A 20,695-nucleotide genomic window follows, 5' to 3' on the forward strand; every position below is an offset into this window, starting at 1 on the left:
TACCGCTCCAGCGGGAAGGTAAACGGCATTTCCATGCGCTACTCTGGTTTGCCAGAGTCATGCCGGCCACATGACCCGAAATCTGTCTGCGGACAAATGCCGGCTCCCTCGGCCAGTAAAGTGAGATGAGCGCCGCAACCCCAGAGTCGGCCACAACTGGACCTAATGGTCAGGGGTCGCTTTACCTTTAAGCATCTTCACTGTTTTCCTTTTGGTACCTGCTTAAAACGTTTTTGCTTAAGGAAGCCTAGCCAGACACGGGGATATTGACATGCTTTAATATCTTCTTAGTCTACTGTAATTTCAATTATCTTTTAAGTACTTTTATAACTTGTTTTAAGCTGTTTTTGCTGATAAATTTAGTATTTCTCCTAAACTGCTTACAGGTTTTCTTAGGATCAAGTGTTATGTAAATTTTGTTTAAAAACAAAACAAATTAGCACGTGCAAATTTATGTCTATGAGACCATGACTCAAATCTCTTAAGTCCCCAATATTGCTCCTGCATCTCGCCATTATGAAGGGCATATTCAGTCCCATTTTACAGATGAAAGCACCAAACCTAGGCCACTCTTTATGTTCTTTGGTGTTTATATTTCATGAAGTGGATCATGCATTTCAAGATTAAGATTTTTCCCTGAGGGCTGGCTCCACTTTCTTCATGCTTGAAGGGACTCGCTCCGCAAGGGCACTAAGTGTACCATGTCTTAGCTGCGCTTCGACAGCAGACCTTTTTTTAAATTAAAAAATGAACAATATATGCACATCAGGTTCGTTGCCTCCAAGCAAAGTATGCACATGATTATCTGCAGACTTGGCTCATGATATTTCAGAAGTGGCTTTCAGCACTCAACAAGTTCCCCCACTGGGGAAGCAAGGCAGTCAGAATTCCCAAGAAAAACACTGCAAGAGGCATTCCCTTATCAACAGTCAGCAGAAATGCTTCCTGCTTCAGGAGGGATGCGAGAATGAAGCGGTGCCAAGCCCTTTGCCCAGCCTCAAGAGCTGGCTGAGTAACAGGATGCAGGCCCCAAGCAGAGCATGGGTTGGCCTCCAAATGCTCAACCACTTACAAGTGGGGAGGAGATCACTTCGTTTCCATAGAGGAAGCATCACCCATCCTTTTACATGGAGGAAAAAGGAGAACCCTTGACCTTCGGAGGATCTGCAATGGGCTGATGAGTTTCCACTACTCTTTAAAACATCGCAGGTCCCAAGATCACACTGTCACTTCTTCTGTAGGGCAGATCTGGAAATGGGGAGTTCACTCTCCTTCCTGCATCTCCAGCCATTCTGTGCCACCCCCTGCCCTGCAGGCAGGATGGTACTGGCATTCCCCCTCCTGTCTAGCGAGGCTTCTCCACCCTAAAAAAATTGCAGCCCTCAGCAAAAGCCTATGGTGGACAAGTGCAGAAGAGGGTTTATTTATAGCCACAAATCATAGCAAAAAAAAACCTTACTGAGACTGCCCCAGCTGCCCAGACTGCTGCTGGAATGTGTTCGCTGTATATAGAGGAGATATACATAGCATTTCCAGACACAAACAGTTAAGATTCCACTCTACACGAGTGTCCCACTTCAACGTGAGAGAGAGAGAGGTGAGAAGCAGAGAGGCATTGCTGCAGATGCTCTCCAAAAGAGGGGCCAAGAGGAACACACTTGTGGCACAGCACAGAAAACATATTACTATCATTATTGTCCTGCCCCCCCCCCAAGTTTCCAAAGCAAAAGTTATAGTTCACTTCATTCCACTGTGGACAGAAGCAAGAGTCCTTTAGTTTTTCTTCCAAGAGAAACCAGGCCTCAACCCATTAGCGCTTGCAAAGCAATTGCACCTGCAAATAAGTTTTGTCATGAGGAAGTGTGTTGTGTCTCCTGCCATAACTCCTTTCCTGCTTTGTTCCTCTGCTTATCTTTCCCTGCATTTACTGAAAGCAGGTGAAGGAATGAGCAAGGGCCACAAGAGGGGAAGATCTGCACAGCCACGTTCAGGACAGTAGCCACAGCTGCAGTATTCACTGGGTGGAAGCTAACGGAAGGCATGAGCACAGACTTCTAGAAAGCCACACAGTGAGCCCTCCAAGAGCCACTCTCTCCAAGTCAAGAGCAGTGCTCTAGAAGTCAACTCTGGCTGAGTTCTGCCCACACCGGCCTTCACACAAGTGCCTCTCTGCATAGCACCAACTGCTTGAATGCCATTCCTTATGCAACTACCACAAAGGTAGCATTGAAAAACCAGCCCAGAGACACAGAGGAAGAGAGAGGGACTCTGGCCAGTGTAAGAAACTGAGATATGAAAGCTAGGAGCTAAATGGCACCTTAAACCTAGGTTATGGGTGCAACAATGGAATGTCTAGGCACGTTTTTTTATAACAAGAATACAAAGCTGAAAATGAACTGCAGCTAAAATATGTTGTTCATTTTTCACATGGTGTAGTCCTTCCCCTACCCACCCACCTAATATTCTTAAGAGAGTCTCTTCTCCAATCTTCAGAGAGTAGCTTGAAGTGGGGAGACACATGTCAAAAGTCAAATCTTGTGCATCATCAACTGACATGGTGTGGTGACCACCACGTGATCGAGTCAACTCTAGACAGGTCAATTAAGAGTGGATTCTTGTGATTTTTGGTGCTACCAAAACCAAGCTCATCTCCAACAAGACCCTTGTGCACCCAACAGTTACTTGCTGACTTTTTATTTATTCCATTTTTACTTTGATAATTCCTAGAAGCTCCTTGCAAGCCACCCTGTTCCTCTCCCATTTTATCCTCACAAGCAACCTTGTGAGGTAGGCTAGGCTGAGAGAAGGAAGGGGAGACTGACCCAGAGTCACCCAGTGAACTTCATGGCCAAGTATTTGAACCCGTGTCAACTTGCTCCTAGTCCAGCAATTTAGCCATTAAGCCACTATAAGGTGAGTAATGCCTCTCCAAAAGAGCGCAGAGATTTTAAAAGCACATATGTCCTGATACAGTCTATTTAAAGTGATTCATCAGCTTTCCCTCTCTCCACCACATAGAACAGAAGAGGCTTCTCTCAACAGAATACTGCCTAATAACAGAGGAAGGCTGTAACCCAGGGCACTCCGACTTGGGAGTAAGTCTGCCTGAACTCGTGGGATTTGCTTCCAAGGAGACACGCACAGGATGGGGCCCGAAAGCGTGCTGGTGCGTGTGTACAGTTCACAATTAAACAGCTCACGGTGGTGTCTTGCACATGGGGAGTAAACACAACAATCCCTCCTGGCCGTGATCGTTCTTACATTAGGTCTTAGGTCATCCTCTCTATCGGTGGAGTAACAGTGAAGAAATAATGAAGTCTGGAGGGAGCCAAGCAGATTCTTCCAGCGCAATTTGGCAACCGCGCGCGCCCACCTCCCAGCGCCCGGGTTACACAAAGCCCCATTAAGACAATGCCATTTACTAACCATTTGGGGCGCGTACATCTAGCTTGTGTTGCTATTTCCTTTTATAATGTCTATCTCACGCAAAAGCGCTTTTCACCATAGATCTAAAGCTGCCGGACGATTATTCTCACACGCTTACTTTAAAATATATAGATCAGAATCCCATTTGACCACCCACGTTTAAGCTTTCCAAACACTACTCCATGGAAACAAAACTGCGATCACGTCCCCCGCCCTATCGATTTCTAACCTCTCTCCGCCCCACCCCACGTTGAAGCACACAATGGTACATCCCCACGCGGAACGTGCCGTGAATGTGAGCACGCGTGGGCGTGGCACGCTTCATCTTCTGATCAGAATATCGACCGAGGCACAAATCAGCAGCGCGCGAGCCGCGACGGATAGCATGAATTAATATGGCACGCTCCGTCGAGCGAGGCTAGAGAACAGGTCTTCTTTGCATGGGGAGATCTCCCCTAGGAACCGGGCAATCAGGAGCAGCTGAAGCTACGGGGCTAAATAAACCGAAGATCTCGCCCCGCCAGGGGATCCTTCGAGAGCCCTGCCCTCGCCAGCTTCCCAATTACGCGACAACAAGTGTTCGCCCCATCCGGAGCAAGCGGGCCCCGTTCCCCGACAATCCGATCAGGCGCCCCCCCCCCCCAACAGCATACCAGCCCCACTCCAGATCCAAACGACCGGATCGATACAGGCAGCCGTCATCTGGGCGTTGTGCTTACCGCTAAGCCTGTCCATGGTCCAGGGTATTAATGGGCGAAGGATGTTCTCGTGGCGCCCGTTTCGCTCCGCGGAGAAGACGCTCGCTCTGCGCCCCCCTGGCGAGCGCGCTCGGCTCAGGCGCGGACCAGCCAGATGGATGCGCCCGGCTCCTCCGGCACACAAACGTCAACCTTTAAACCGGCTCCCGCAGATCGCGCAGTCCCTCCCCGCCGTTTCCTCCGCGTCAGATACAGGGTCTTAGCGCCCTTCCAGCAGGACGCGCCGCTCCTCTCCCTTTGCTGGGCGAGCCTCCGCTGGGACAGGGGGCTCGGCTCCAGGCGCTCACCCCGCCCTTCCGGATCAGGTGCGGCCATCGGTATACAATGACAGCAGCCTCAACAGCGCGGCTGAAGGGAAAGGCCCGCCTTTCTCTCTCTGGCTTCCCCCAAATCCTTTGCCACAGTAGCCTCGCAGAGTCAGCTGCTCCCAGTTCCAGGTCTGCGCTCACGTGGGCACCTCCCTGGTCTTCTTTTGCCCCATCGATTGGTGCCCCCCAGACACAGACGCTCACACGCACCTTTACTCGTCTAATTCTCTTTCTCCCCCTCATGCTAGGGTAGCCTTGCATCCATTTCTTTGTTTTATTTAATGGGCAGCCGGACCCCAAATAAGAAGAAATAGGCAGTCCAAAAAGTTCATTTGTGCTGTTAAAAAAAAAAAAATTGCATGATCTTAAGTCAGTGATTCTCAAACTGCGGTGGTCTGGCAGTTCATCATCCCCTGCAATGTGCCATGGATTGGTACCATATTTGGTCCTGAAACAACCCACACAATCTGGGCTGTGGTGGAGTCACCAGAGACCAGCAGCCAATGGCTTGCAGACAGGCTCTGGTCCATGGAGCAGCACTTTGAGTTTGGTGAAGTAAAAAAAAACCTGACTGGCAACAATGTGAAAAGTAAATTAAGTAGTCCAGGTCCCCCTAGAACCCTGGAGCCTGATTGAGCATAGCCATTTCTCCTCCCCCTGCCCAAGGTCCTCCCTGCACTCCACTGCTATTCTCCACAGAGTATCCACCAATGCTTCTAATAGGAAGGATGTAATTCCTTTCCTGACATGTCACGCGAAGTTGTCAGTGTCATGATCAGGGTGATGATGTCAGAAATATCCAATATTGCATTCTTCACAGGGACCTTATTGGGGAAAAGCTACATAAAACATTCAAACCTAAAAGTGTCATCACAGCACTTCTTAAGTTTTCTTCAATATCCCTCATTCCAAATAAAGCTTTGTTGGGGTTCGTGATGCCTCTTGGGTAAGTCTTGACCATAACACAGTTCCGCGTTGGTGCTGTCAAATTCTCAGCTCTGAGGATTTTCTCCCACTCTCTATAGGTTTCTGAATGTGATTCTTAAGCAAGAAGGCATTGGGCACACAGGAGGAAAATGCACAGGGTGAACTAAACTACAATCACTCCTAGGCAGTTCTAAAATTTCCTCTTCTCTCCAGATGCCTGCTATGTGATGTATGAAATAAAGAGATACTATATTTCAATAAAGGTGCCTGTTTCTGATATCCAGTAACTGTGTGAGGTTGCTTTGTTAATTTTTCAGTTAATACAGTGATCCCCAGTTTTTGGTAGCACGGATCTAGAGCACTCTCTCTTGTGCTTATCCATTGTTTTGCTATTTCTAGTCATGCTGCCCCCAACATGGAGACAATTCTCTACGGAGTAACTCATTTTCTCCATCAGATATGAACATACTGTTCCATTTTGGATTAGAAGGGCTGATGGTGAACCCAATAGCAAGTCATGAGGAATGGCCAGGTATATTAGTGTTCAGGGCCAAAATAGTATGTCCTTGTTCAACTGATAAATTCTAATAGAAAATAATTAATAAGGTCAGAGTCTTTGGGAATAGACAATCTATAGTTTCCTTTCACAGGGGTGGTCTTCAACTTCAACTGCTTCAACTTTCATCACCCGCCTTCATTCGCCCTGCATCCTTGCCAAATCTGCTCTGGAAGGTTGGGGGCGGGGGAACCCAGGACAGTTTTAGAAGGTGTATGGAGGGAGGGGGAGTCCACAAGCATAACTTAGTGCTACATTAGAGGCAAACCATAGTTTTTCTAACTTCCCCATAGTATGTTAACTGAAATGCTTCAGAAGTTCTTTTTCATTCATTCATTCATTCATTCATTCCTTTGACCAAAACAAAGCACCCACCACCATACCTCTGGGATGTGATTCACTGACCACTCAGCTTGGTGTAGGCTCACCAAATCATGTCTCCCGATTTGTTTGATGGCTTGTCACAACCTCGAAAGCTTTTTCACTTTGTGGCCAATCCTATTAACCTCACCCTCAGGCTAGGCGGTGGTCCAGGCATCCTGCTGGCCCATGAATCAGAACTGGAGGGTAAAAGTTCAAGCCTGATGTTAATTACAGGTGTGTATGACTGTTCTCAGTGGTCAAATTGTCAAGTTAAAAGTTCTCAATTGCATTTTTCTTCCTTTGCAATAGTTTTATTCACCATCCTGTTTAAGTAATAATAGATTATATTACACAAAAAAGATGTATTGCATGAAAAACTGGCTTTCTTACTAGCCACTGGTTTTTGGATTCATTTTGCTAATGTTCCCAGCAGAATGAGGATTTCTCAGGAGACTAATATTTTGATTCAAGGTGCTTGTACGCCAACCCTAGAACTAGCAAGGGAAGGTAGGGTCTTTGGCTGCATACACATTGCCATTTCCCCGTGTTTCCCCTGGGCTCATACCCCTTGGTTTTGAAACTGTGCGCACAACATCAGCCACATTCCAGATCTCTGCTGCAGTTTCTGGGGAAATACTGCTGTTTGAGGCATTTTCCAAACCAGCTTTGATCCAATTGAAAAACTTAAGACAAATTCACATTGCAATTAAGCTGGGGTGTGCAGACATTTGAGACAGCCATCATGCAAAGATCACATTTGCACCTGTTGCTTTGCTCAATTTTGCCTCTGACCCCACCCAGCACTGGCATGTGGCCCCTGGAAGGTTGCCCAGTAGGGAATACGGCCCTCGAAATGAAAACAGTGTCCCATCTCTGGCTTATCCCATTCACCATGGCTTAATAAGCCCCCATTTAGTGCTAATTTATCTAGTAATCAATGACTAATATATATTGTCTTGCTTCTTAAGCAACCCTGTTCCGCTGATGGGGCTTGTTATCCTGCTTCGTTTTTGTCTGAGTGCAGGAGACTCTTTCCCTGTATTGATCCATATAAATCTTTCCGCTCTGAGTTGAAGCTAAAGGGAACAGAGCAAAAGTGCTGCAGTAGAACCTCATCCCTATAGCAGAGCTTATGGTATGGGAGTATGTATGAGTGCATTAAGGGGAGGTATTATTAGAGGGAAGCAGCTCATATCTAAAACTAAGGTCCCCCCACACCCCTTCTTATGTTTGTAACAAACAGCAAATCTTCCTGATGAGCTAGCATTTAGAAACCCTTTGCAGTATGCCATCATAGAAGCTACTTGATAATTTGCAAAAGGAACCATTCTCGTGATTTTTTAAATAAAACATCGTGGAAATGTACTGTGCTTCAGAGCCCATGTGGTTAATTCAAGTTCCAGTCCAGATCTCAACAAAGTAAGTAACAATATACCCAAGTGTTTTGTGCACAAAGTACCTGTGCTATCCATATATTTAAGAGAAGACTTTAGACAGAGCAGCAGTGCAGTCCTATAGTTGGTTCACAGTCTTGCGGAGTTTAGTGAGGCCTGTTCCCCTGTTAAAGAGTTCTTAGAACTGCAACATCAACAATGCTTATATTTCCAGGTTATAGTAAAAGTGTGCAGTATACAGCTTTGGAAATGTGTGTGAAAACACTGTCTTGTCTCAATATCCCAGGACCGCATCACTTGATTTCTTAATTCTTCATTATTTGCTGCTGAACATTGTTACCCAAGTCCATGGGAAAGTGTTTGCATTGTTCAGTTTATTTGTAACCCTTCCTCTGTAGAGACCACAGGGCAGTACTCAAACAATGCAGCAGCCCAATCACATCTGGAGAGCCACAGGTTCCCCCATCCCTGCTGTACACCCTGTACAGTTCTCAGTTGAACCAAATCAAATTAAACTTTTTTCAGGCTGAGAATTTGAATCAGTCAGCAAATGCACAAATCTAAATTTGCATAATGCAAATTCACAGAGATTGGAAAATAATAGCAGTTTAAGCCTCTGCGTTTAGCATTTTTCACCCATTTAAATAGGAATGAATCTGTTTCTTATTCCATAGGCAAAGGAATATTTGCTGCTCTGTTTATCATCCTTTCATCCTCACAATAACAATACACATTGTTATTGCCCCCCCCCCCAATCTGAGCTAAAAGGCCTCTCCTGCCCAAGGCCACCCCAAAACTGAATGGTTTATCTAGAATTTCAATCCCACTCATCAAGATTCATTTTCCTTCAGTGGGCTATATGCTGGAAATTGTTTAGAAAATGAAAAGCATTCAAGAAGTACCAAGCACTGTTACAACTTGAAGTCCTTTGAGTGGAAGCTCTAAATATCCCTGTTGCCGTTGTTTTACATCACTGCAGAGGGCAATTTACAGCCATGGTTGGGAACCTCCAGCCCATGAACCTAATTAGGGCCACCAAGCTTCCACATTTGGCCTGTGAGGCTGTTTCGACTAATCCAACTGCCCTGTATCTGACATCATCAGCTGTGGGGTGACTAAAGATGGGCCTTGCCTGAAAGGGGTTTTTGTAGGCACCACCAGTCATTTGATCAGTAGGGCCTGTGAAATCCTATGCTTTACTACTCCTCTCCTCACACCCCATACATCCCACTGATGCAATTACTGAGCCAACATTTATGACTATCATGTCGTTGCATGACAGCACTAAAGCTGAAGGATCCATTGTTACTTCCTCTCTTTTTATACCTGCTACTTCCTGATGAGAGATTTTTGTTTGTCCTCCTCTTGCACTTTCTGCTAAGGGTTACCTAAGGTAGGCAGCGTCAGAGAGCTTGATAAATGATCCCTAAGCCCAATGGGGTAACGAACTACTAATCGCTTTCTCAGTTCACATTGGTTATCAGTGCAATTTCAATTTGCAATGTAATGGGTTTGCTCCTTCTTCGCTAGGCTGGAACAGGGAGATAAATAATGTGCAGCCAACAACTCCAGTCCTGTTCCCCCCACCTACCCAGAACAACAACAACAACAACAAAATGATGTCTCTCTGTTACTTTGAAGCTAGCTGAAATTCTAGCATAGTAAAAGAAGGGTCAGTCAACATGGATGGACATGCAATTGTTGATTCTGTTTCAAGCTTTGTGACCCTGACCTAGCCATTACATTCCAAAGACGGGGAATGCTAATCAGGAATATAATAATTATAATAATTATAATAATAATAATTATTATTATAATGTGTTGTGTTTTAATTATTTACTTTTTTTATTCTGTATTTTAGTCTGTGAACCGCCCTAAGATCTTATGGTGAATGGTGGTAAATAAATCTAATAAAATAACGGAAGAAGAAGACAGCACACAGTTCTTTTGTTCAAACAGTGTATTAGGTAAGAAATCTTTTCTTTTTTTAAAAAGAAAGCAGAACAAGCCTACAATTTTCCACAGAGATAAAGACATTCCATGTACAGTTCTTCATTCAGAAGGTGATCATACTGATTTGAACCGGGATCAGAGGCATTGCTAATGGCCAGTCCAATCCAATCCAAAGAAGTTGAAAATAGTATTCCAGAAAGTGCTGAGGCCTCTGTAAAGCTCACCCTCTTTCCTTTACAAGCCAGCACTTTCTATGCCCGCTTGAAATTCTGGAGTACGATTCATCAGTTATGTCCACTGCATCATTAGAACGGAAGGAAGTCTGAGATTCAGATGCAGTGCCCCCAATGATTACACACCTAGCTGGGTATAGTTTCATGTCTTCTTAACATTTTTTTTAATGTTTAGTAAAAGGACATTGTCAAGAGAGAATTGTGTCTGTTTCCTTCAGGAATAAGAGAGGGGCACTGGCTTTTCCTAGTCAGGGGGTGGGGGAACAGTGCTGATTTGGGGATTTATAAGATTAAAATCCCCGCACGCCTGCAGATAGTGCTTATTGGATTAATAGGCTCATAGGCGCCGACTCCATGGGGTCTGAGGGGGCCCGAGCCCCCTCAAAAATTCGTTTGGGGGGGCTCTGCCCCCCAATAATTTAAGAATTTTGGGGGGGGGGCGAGTCCAGAGGGCCCAGCCGCGTCGTGCCCTCGGCCCGCCCCTATTGTCAGAGGCTCAGCGTGGAAGTGTTAACAAAGTTTCAGAGGGGGGAGCGAGTGGGGGGGACGCGGGGAGGGGAGGGGGTCCCCACTTCTCCGGCCGCCTTGCAGAAGCGGCCACCGCCCGGCGGCTCTGCCTTTGCTCGCAGGCCTGCCCGGGGGCTCCCTCGGCTCCAGCGCTGAGCTGGCGGCCCCGATCCCGGGAGCAAAGAGGCGTCGCGGGAGCAGCTAGGCCTGCGCCAGGGCCCTGACCCGACAGCTTTTCCGGCTCCCCAAGCCGAGGACAGCTTCGGCTGTGAAGCTGCGCCTTCCGGGCTGGCCCCTTCTCGGCTGGGCCTCGCCTCTCCAGCTCCCGGTATGTGTGCTCCGCTGTGGTCCCCGCTCCTTCCAGACCCTTCCACCGCCCCCTGCCAAACTGGCTGTAGATACAAGAAGGGCAGCTGGGGTGGGCTATAGAGGACCCTGCCTCCCCCTGCGGGGCTCATCTCTGGCAATTGGCTCAAGGAGCCCCCTGAGTTTTGGCATTGTCTCTCCGCGCCCCCCCCCCCGCCTCTCTCCAGGAGCTTTATGGAGCCGCCTGGATCGGGTCTGCTTTGGAGGAGGGGAGCCTTCCTTGACCAGCATGGGCCCCCCCAATATTTTTTATAAGTCGGCGCCCCTGAATAGGCTGCTAGATGTCCCACTAATGGGCTGAGAGAACGAAGCTGGAGGAATGGAAAGGGAGAGCCATTAAAAAGAACCATTGCCACATTCTGTTAGGGCATAGCCAGGGCTGTGTCCATTATACAAACTTGTGCAAATGCAGAAGACGTGGGGTTTGGTTAAGTAGCGAGAGCAAAATTCAGCCCTCGGAGAACCCCAGCTTTCATATTTCAGAAAAGCAAGAGGCTGGTGGAATCTCTGAAGTCAGACTGGGGCTCAGAAAGTGCTCCAAGTACAGCACTTCCAGTATGTCTCTCTAAGGGTCCTGGGGCAAGCAATATACGACTATGATGATGAGGAGGAGAATAAGTCAAGCAAATTAATATTTTTTGTATTCATGGAGGATGGTGCTACCACTAGCAACAGCTACTACCAACGCTCACAAAATGCAGCCTCCATGCACGGTGGCAGTGTGTCTGATTAGTAGAAACTGGGAGCAAACCGCAGGGGGGTGGCCCGTCTGTTAACTTCCCTGGGCCCCTGCTTTTTGCTGTGGGAAACAGAATGGTGGCCTAGACAGACTTTGGCTGTTCTGGTGGGTTGTTTTTTTTATATGCAAACATGTTTAATTTATATAATGCATGCAAGTCACAGAATTTGATTCTTTTTTGTGGTGCAGAATTTTGATTTGAAGAAGTAGAAGAGGAAGAAGAAAGCAAGCAAGCAGCACAGTGCGCACATAGCCCTGGAGGTGGCTAAGGCAGAGTAATGGGAATCAAACAGCAAAGAAACATAAGGCATTTGGCTGGCCACCATTGGAAACATGAGGCTCAACAGGGTGGAGAATCTGTGGCCTTGCAGATGTTGCTGGACTCCCAACTCCCATCAGACTCGGGCAGCATGGCCAGTGGTCAGGGATGATGGGAGTTGTAGTCTATGGCACCTGGAGGGCTGCAGTATCCCCATCCCTGGGACAAACCCTCAGCTTGATCCAGTAGGGCACTTCCGATGTCCATATGCCAAGCGCTGGGCACAAGAGGACAAGAGAGGAAGTTGACTCATTGCAAGGCCTGTGCTCCTTCCTTGGCCTGGACTTGGGATCCTTCCTTGGCCTGGACTTGGGATCAAGAGACGTGTGTGTGTGTGTGTGTGTGTGTGTGTGATGCTATAATGCCCAAGACTGCCTGACATTCATGTAAGAAAAAGAGAGTTCAATATAAAAACAGGACCCCGCCTCCTCCCTGCCCCCTCGAAAAAACTTCCCCCGAAGAACAGCTACATTAAAAAAAGAGAGAAAGGAATAAAGGAAAGAGCATAAAAGAGAGAGCATAAAAATATCTGTGAGTCTTCAGTTCACGCTACAGGCTTCCAAAGAGAGCAGCCAGGGCTCCCACTGTACAACAAAAAGAGTTATACAGAGTTTCAATATAGAGATCTTTCTATATATAGATATATATAATATAATTATATATATGTATATATTTATAGGTATGTATATACATATATATATATATTTATTTATAATGTACGGTGTTCGTTCGTTTGTTTAAAATAGCCGGGCCTGCTTCTTCAGCTCATTCCTCTTCCACAAGGCCAGGCGATCGAATTCAGCGATGGTCATGCCAAACACCTGGTAAAACTCCTCTGGCGACAGGTGGCGCTGGAGGGAGAGCAAAGACAGGCATCATGTTGCACGGGGTTCATGGACAAGGGAGACAGTGTGTGCATCCAAGCAGGAATTGCAGGAGTGGTGGTACGTAGCGCTGAGGCGAGGCCTAATGCACACTCTTAGAATCATAGACTCATAAAAGGTCATCTAATCTAGTGTTTTTCAACCAGTGAGTCGTGGCACCCTGGGGTGCCTTGAATGATGGTCAGGGGTGCCACGGGCAACACTGGCCTTTGTCCCTCTTTCCTTCCCTCCCTCCTCTGATGCCCTCTCACGTCTCTGCCTCCCAAAGGCTTGCACAGTTGTTGTTTGTTGCAGCAGCCCTGGCTAGAAGCTCTGTAGGTAAATGTTGCTTCTGGGGCTGGCCAGGGGGTGCTTCCTAGGCTCCTGTGGGGCAGTGTGAGGAGGCACCTCTCTTTGGGGCAGGGGGGCAGGTCAGAGACCAGGGGTGGCAGCTGTGGCTGCCCAGAGGACTCTCAAGGAGAGTGAATAGTAGTAGTAGTAGTAGTAGTAGTAGTAGTAGTAGTAGTAGTAGTAATAATAATAATAATAATAATAATAATAATAATAATAATAATAGGAAGCTGAGGGGCTGTCAGCTCTGCAGGCAAGGGGCAACACAACTGGGCCCCTGAACCCCACAGGGGTGCTGCAGAAAGAATGTAGTTCGTCAAGGGAGCCGTGGACCCAAACAGGTTGAAACCCTCTGATCTAACTGAAGTCCCTGCAATGCAGGAATATGTAGCTGACCCATATGGGCATCAAACCTGCAACCTTGGCCTTATCAGCACCACACTTAAGCAAGTGAGCCATCCAGTGGTCTTCTATCCTCATTACTGAGACCTTCAGCTACTGGAGGCCGGCAGAGGAAACTTGGATGTGGCCCGAGGCACTGATTTGGAATGCTTACAGCTGGCCATTGACCAAGCTGGTTAGCTGGGATCTAGTGCAGGGATGGGGATCTCTTCCCATGCTGGCAAGGGTGGGTGAGAGTTGGAGTCTCTAACGACAAGTCTACAGCCACAGACTCCTCATCGTTGATATAACATGCACTGCCTGGATATCCCTATGGGGAAATATACCAGTTGCCAGAAGCCACAGAAGGGGAGTGGGCTTTTGTGCTCAGGCCCAGTTTGCCAAGGTTTCCCACAGGCATCTGGTTGGCTACAGTGAGAACAGGATTCTGGACTACCTGGGCCTTTGGCCTGATCCAGCAGGGCTCTCCCTATGCTCTTATGATACCCCAGTGCATGCCCAGTGGCATAGCTAGCTACCTGGGTGCCCGGGGCAGCATGTATGCCCTTCAGTGGTCTTCTATCCTCATTACTGAGACCTTCAGCTACTGGAGGCCGGCAGAGGAAACTTGGATGTGGCCCGAGGCACTGATTTGGAATGCTTACAGCTGGCCATTGACCAAGCTGGTTAGCTGGGATCTAGTGCAGGGATGGGGATCTCTTCCCATGCTGGCAAGGGTGGGTGAGAGTTGGAGTCTCTAACGACAAGTCTACAGCCACAGACTCCTCATCGTTGATATAACATGCACTGCCTGGATATCCCTATGGGGAAATATACCAGTTGCCAGAAGCCACAGAAGGGGAGTGGGCTTTTGTGCTCAGGCCCAGTTTGCCAAGGTTTCCCACAGGCATCTGGTTGGCTACAGTGAGAACAGGATTCTGGACTACCTGGGCCTTTGGCCTGATCCAGCAGGGCTCTCCCTATGCTCTTATGATACCCCAGTGCATGCCCAGTGGCATAGCTAGCTACTTGGGTGCCCGGGGCAGCATGTATGCCCTTCCCCTGGGGGCGGGGCAAGCCACACGGGGGCAGGGCAAGCTGGGCCAGGGTTCGCAGCGTGGAGCTTCCAAAAAGTCCTTGCTGTCTCCCCCTCAGTTGTTGTGCAGCTGAGGGGGAAGCAGTGGGCAAATGCAAGCCCCATGCTGCTGTTTCGGGCAGTGCGGAGCCTGAAGGTGCCCGAGCCACCGTGTCACTCCCAGAAGAGATGTGTGGCTCAGGTGCGCTGCAGGCCTCGCAGTAAGTGCCCAGTGCCCCCCTGCCCCCTAGCTACACCTCTGTGCATACCACCTTGAGCTCCATGATGCAAGAAAGGCAGCATATGCATGTAATAAAATTAAAACATAGCACATTATGGTATCTCATGTATTGAGCAAAGTTACAATTTGTATAGTAATAATAATAATAGTAGTAATAATAATGATGATATTTACAGCTATAAATCCCATTTCTCTGTATCTCCAATTGTGAGGTAGAGTAGGGATCCCTTGGTGTCACCGGCTGTTACAACAGGAAGGATATGGTAAAATGTGGAAAAATTATGCTCACCAGAGGTAAATGGCAGTACACAACTGGCTCCTCATGTGGCCAAAGGATCGCTGCTTACAAACGACTGCTTGATAAAGTTATTTTTAGACATCCTTAGAGTGCAATGGATCATTTACACCACTTGAGGATTTAACTTCATTTTTTGATTCAGCACTTTTCCTAATGAATAAGTAAAGCACCCTCAATGGATGCACATTTAACCTAAAAATGTCAAAGGGGGGGTTGTTCCATAGGTTCCTATTGCAACTGATTCCTTTGATCAAGTACCCTTATAGTGAGCCAGGGTTGGGGTGAGTGGAAATGCTGCCTTGAGCTCTTAAGGAGCAGGCAGAGGCTTTATCTCTGATCTTAGTGCTGTAGTACTTAGCACTAAGATCGAGAAATGAAAGACCTCTCTGCCTGTTCTTTAGGGATTCACACCAGAGAGCAGGCAAAAGGAACTTTCCAGCTGCTGCCTCCATTACTGGAGTGGAACGGCTGGGAATGCTGATTGCATAGGCAAAAACCTGTCTGCATGCCTGCCTGTCATGTGAGAGTGTATGTATGTCTGTGTGTGACTGCAATTATGAGAAAGTGGATGAGTGGTGTGTGCCTGGTGCATGTATATTTGAGACAAGGGGCGGGGGGGGGGGGAGAGAAGTAAAGGTGCCCACCATTGGAACATGGACCCCAGAAGGTTAGTCAAACTCCAGTCTGACCCTTATGCTGAAATAGGCTCCCCACCCCTGAACGAACTGACCAGATTAGTTCCAGGTCCTGGCAGGAACATTGTGAGAGCCAGCTTACCTCCAGCCTAGTCCTGTCCACATCTTTGGGCAAGCGGTTTCTTCCTCTTGTGGTTACCAGAAGCAGCTCGTAAGGGTATATCTACAGGAGGAGGAGGGAGAAAAACAGACTGCTGGGCCACAGATTTCTAGTCCATCCACACAAAAAGAAGAAACGGGTAGAGACAGCCTGCCTGGAAGAAACTTGCGCCCACAAGTTGTTTTTGTTTTAAACCTACGACAAACCTTTATCTGAATGCAGGCTGCCATCCACTGAGCATGCCAGGAGTGACCCTAACTTGGCAATATACACCTGAATAGCAAAACTTCAACACAAGATGACACACGCAGCACAAAGCAAAAACTCTGGCCTTTTAGGGAAGCAGGCTTGTTGCACAAGAACTCCCAATCAAGTGCTTGAATCCCACTTGAAGGACCCTGAGGACACCTTTGTCCAGGTAGAAGGAGCACTCAAGACCACCGCAGGCCAGGAGCACCCAGGGGAAGAGGAGGCTTTCTTCTGGCCAGATATTGATACAGATTCTGCAGATCAGCATTTCAGGTGGCAAACAGACCTAAGGTTCTAGAATTCTGCAGGATTCCTTGGAAAGTGTTACCTTGTATTCTGTAAGAGATGATAAGAGGGAGGGAGGGAGGGAGGGAGGGAGGGAGGGAGGGAGGGGGAGAGAGAAAAAGAGGTCAGTGTCTAATCCCTTTTTTCCTTTCCGTTGCAATCATAGAGTCTGTGCCATTGCAAACTCTCGTGATGTTTGCACTAAGAGGCATTTATTATGTCCTATGGGAATGTGAAGCTAGTCACTCAGTATGCAGAGCTGCCTACACTCTGTGCTTACAACAAATGAAATGCAGTGCTGCACCACTTATCCAAGTTCTGCACCATGAACATATGAATTAAGTGATCTCTACATATGCAGTTTTTATTGTAATGAGATAGGGCAGCTTGCTTTGAATGCTCTTTCAAGGATTTCCCACTCCATTTTTTTTGTGTGTCTGTGGTTATTCAAGATAACACCCTTAAGGAGGCCCAAAACTGGTTGGGCAAGTTCTGCCTGGCAAATCCCCTCCTGTGTGGAGATCGGCATTGATAACATTGGAATGGTTGGCCCTTGCTTGACTAAGGAAATGGCCAGGGAGATTCTGGAAGGGGGGGAGCTACCTTCAACCTCCCTCCTCACAGCAATGGAATGTGCTAATTTAAATCATTTTGTGAAATACAAGTTTAGACTGAGACAAGATCAGGCTGAGGTAGGGGAGCTTAGCTGGAGCTCTGGAAGCATCATGAGGGCACAAGCCTCCTACAACTTTTCAGAAATCTGATGAAGAAGTATATGTTGGGGTGCTAAGCTCCAAATATGCTCAGTCTATATATGCGTGTAAATAAACCATATATCAGAACACACCGGACAATCCATATTAACTTCTTTCTAAGGAAACCACACCTTAAGGAAATGCAGGAACCTTTGAAACTTCACTGCTCAGAGAGCTGGGCTTGCAGATATTTCCTTCGTGTGCACAATATATTCTGTGTCTCCTAGTTTTGGGGAAGGCCGTTAAACGATCTAGAGGCCTGAAGCCCTACCGTCTGGCTACTGGAAATACTGATGGGCCTCCCTTTTGCATCAGGGATTTATCCAGGCATTGATGGCACCCTTTCAAGCCTATCTTCACAGCTGTAAGATCTGGACAGGCTTGGGGCACAATCTAAGTCCAAATTCAGCAGTATTAAATCCCATTGATTACAGCGGGAAAGATTTAAGTGTTTACTTATAGAGTTGCCCATATGTACCTTATTACTTAAGTCTGTCAAGCAACATAAAACAACTTATGCACATCGGGGATTTTGTCTTCACTTTGAAATAAATAACAACAATCAATAACAATATCTATCTATCTACTCAGCGGTAATCTCCACTGAAACCCGTGGGACTTACTCCTAGATAAGTATGCATACTATCAAGCATTAACTCTTGTATAACATCTCCGAGAGCCTTTGGTACAGGATTTAGGAGTGTTGTTACAGGATTTAGGAGTGCACACACTGGGTCCACCAACGCTTCTGTTCTCAAACAGAACGCACTCACCTCGCATCCCCCAGTTAACAGCATTCGTGCTGTCGTAGTGGAAGAGTTCAGCGCTGGGAGGCTGCAGAGGAAACAACAATATGGAGAAAAGAGTGGTCAGCATGTGTGCCAGGAGTGGGGAACCTGTGGCCCTCCAGATGTTGTTGGACTCCAACTCCCATCAGCCCCAGACAGCATGGCTGATGGTCCGGGATGATGGGAGTTGTAATCCAGCAACATCTAGAAGGCCACAGGTTCCCATGATAGAGCTTCTGATAGCTCAGTCACTACAACATGAGGTTCCTAATCTCTGGGTCGTGGGTTCAAGCCCTACGTTGAGCAAAAGCTTCCTGCATTGCAGTGGGTTGAGCTAGATGACCCTCATGGTCACTTCCAACTCTACAATTCTACAATTCTATGGCCCATCCTGAAATGGACAATCCCATTAAAACCCGCTCTGCTCTTTTATACCATAGTTACTTCCACCAAAAGGTGCCTGGAACAAGTTAGCTGCTTAATGGAGGAGTTTTTAAACTCTTTGCCAATATATGTGTGAGGTGGGGACAGAGGAGAGATTAATCAGTGAATTATAGGGAACAACTGAGTGGTGTACCCTAAAGGCCAAGAGCTCAGCCTCCTCCTCCATTTTTAAGGGAAACATCCTTATGCCAACAGTATCCCAACCCACTACTAAGAAGACTCTTGTGGCAAGTGACCTGAGAATCATTGCGCTAACGTTTTGCCAGGGTGAAAGTACTTCTGTTTACTTTTTTACTAGACTTGCATGCCATTCTGCTTCCAGAGAGTTAAAGGCAGCGTACATGGGGTTATCCCATTTTGTCCTCACAAAAATCCTGTGGCAAAGGTGGGGGTAGTGCCAGATACAACAAATGGGACCAGCTAGTAGAAGTACAGTGGGACTTCCCCCCTCTCCTCCCCACACATTGGCTCTAAATGGGTCGGAGGAGCCCCCAGAACAGCACATGGGGGGGGGGGGAGAGACCAGAAGAGGGGAGGTTGTTCCCTCCATCGGCACAAGCATTTCAGCTTGCCAGATGGAACAATCTTCTTAGCGCTACATTGGATCCCTCCCTGAGTTCCTAGCATTAGTGGAACCTGAGAGACTTGTGCAAGCACCGTTCTTTTCATTCTTTTGTGGGAAACTAGCCTTTCAGCGCTTGACTTTGCTACTCCAAATCCCCAGAAAAATTCCTGTGGATCACGCCTGCATTTTCAGGAGCCGCTGTGGCTTTCTCGACCCCTGAGCTCCCACTGAGAATCCAGTCTGCTCATCCCTTCCTGGGGGAATCTCCGCAGCAGCTGTTTCTTAGCAACTGCCTCTGAGCCCCTGTGAGCCCTCTTGGCATGAGGGGAATGTGTGGGCTCCAAGAGGAAGGAAGCACTCCCCACTTTTGAACCCGGCACTGGAAAGTCTGAGCCCAGGATTGAAGAGGGCTCAAGAGGTCCTTGGACTTCCTTTTCCCAAAGGGTCAACCAAAGGCTGAGAGTCAGCAGGCCCTCTTACCCTGTGCAGCCCATTCCTTCTGTAAGCAGGAAGAGAGGCAGATTTTGAAATGAGGGGATCTGAAACAGAGAACAGGTTTTGCAAAAGTCAGAAGACGCAGGCTTCCCCATTGCCTAGAAAAAGGAACAGTCTCTAGCGCACAGGCACGGCAGAAAATTAAGTGTAGCAAGGAAGAACAGGAAAGTTTTAATTCTTTACACACGAGTAACACGACTGCTATTGACATTATTATCTTGCCTTCCTCCATGGAGCTCAGGGTGGTGTGCCTGGTTCTCTACTTCCCATTTTAACCTCACAACAACCCTGTGAGGTAGATTAAGCTGAGATATAGCAACTGGCCGAAGGTCCCCCAGTGATGTTCCTGGCTGAGTAGGGATAGGCCTTCCTAGACCTTGTCAACACCCTAACCACTCCACTTCGCTGTCGCTCAAGGAGTTGCATCTTGAGGAATGGCAGAAGGCATTCCACCAGAGACATGTTTGAGGCAGTAACTTAGAGCTCTCTGTGAACGTAAAAAATGAGTATCTGTTGTTCTTGCATTGCAAAGGGTTGGGCTTTGGGTGCCTTTCAGCTCTTCAACTCTGTGACAAATAAACTGAAAAAGTGGACAATACTCTCCCTTTAATGGCATTCTAAAATCTGACTGCTGGGCTTGGCCACCTCACCCTGTCCAACAGCAGGGCCAGTCCTGTCTCTCAGTTCCTCCTCATTGAGATTACCGATCTACTTATGGTAAGCCTGACATTGATAGAGGAGCAAAACCCCAGGCTTAACTAAGGGCCTACTGCACTTCACTAGCACAACAGAGAGTAGACCCTCACTTCTATCCCCCTCCCACCCAGATTCTATAGTCCTGAAAGGAAGAAACTACTTTGGTTCTAAAATGTCCTCCTTGTCGGAAGTGGATGAAAGAACACAAAGTGAGAGAGGCAGGAGGCAGAGCGAAACGTACCACTGTCAGCCAGGTAATGTGAACGGGGTGCTGTGGAGGAAGACAAAGCAACAAGTCAGGCATGCACATGGAGTATGTTTCACAGCAGTGCAAGCTTGAACACACCCCACAGGCTGAATCACACATTCAAAGCCCACATGATTCTGTACACAGGTAAAGATGGCTGTGAGCAATGTGGCACATTGAGACAACTGCGGTGCGTGTGGCAAGGGAATATCATTGCAATCGTAAAAATGACTGCTAGCTATCTTCAGGTATTACTTGGTTCACATTATGTGGATAGTGTCGTTCTGTGGTTTCATCACTAGGTGGCACTGGACTTAG

General features: G+C 47.4%; 3 protein-coding genes across 18 annotated transcripts in view; 1 reads left to right on the top strand and 2 right to left on the bottom strand.

The window, feature by feature from the left end:
• Positions 1–4,521, bottom strand: part of AFAP1L1 (actin filament associated protein 1 like 1) — a 69,376-nt gene extending 64,855 nt beyond the window's left edge. Inside the window, exon 1 of one of the 2 annotated variants that reach the window (XM_028717635.2) lies at positions 4,146–4,521. In XM_028717635.2, the coding sequence (XP_028573468.2) occupies positions 4,146–4,161 (16 nt within the window). In that variant the 5' untranslated portion in view covers positions 4,162–4,521. The remainder of the gene's footprint in view (positions 1–4,145) is intronic. The other variant, XM_028717634.2, reaches the window with a different exon arrangement.
• The window catches only part of IL17B (interleukin 17B), a 257,212-nt gene that overhangs the window by 93,320 nt on the left and 143,197 nt on the right, over positions 1–20,695 (top strand). The window lies entirely within an intron of this gene.
• The window catches only part of ABLIM3 (actin binding LIM protein family member 3), a 140,532-nt gene continuing 131,983 nt past the window's right edge, over positions 12,147–20,695 (bottom strand). For 11 of the 15 annotated variants that reach the window (XR_013391891.1, XR_013391888.1, XR_013391887.1 and 8 more), the window contains 5 exons: positions 20,372–20,401; positions 19,420–19,478; positions 17,916–17,976; positions 15,836–16,438; positions 12,147–12,700 (listed from right to left, as the gene is read on the bottom strand). Coding sequence is in view for 1 of the 15 variants with exons in the window: in XM_077924453.1 (XP_077780579.1) it covers positions 12,587–12,700; positions 15,836–15,916; positions 16,431–16,438; positions 17,916–17,976; positions 19,420–19,478; positions 20,372–20,401 (353 nt within the window). In the remaining 14 variants the exon portion in view is untranslated. Of the gene's footprint in view, positions 12,701–14,934; positions 15,002–15,835; positions 16,439–17,915; positions 17,977–19,419; positions 19,479–20,371; positions 20,402–20,695 lie in introns of those variants that run through there. The other 4 variants (XM_077924453.1, XR_013391895.1, XR_013391885.1 and 1 more) reach the window with 4 other exon arrangements.

This window comes from Podarcis muralis, chromosome 2 (assembly GCF_964188315.1).
Source record: "Podarcis muralis chromosome 2, rPodMur119.hap1.1, whole genome shotgun sequence".
NCBI classification, from domain to species: Eukaryota; Metazoa; Chordata; class Lepidosauria; order Squamata; family Lacertidae; genus Podarcis; species Podarcis muralis.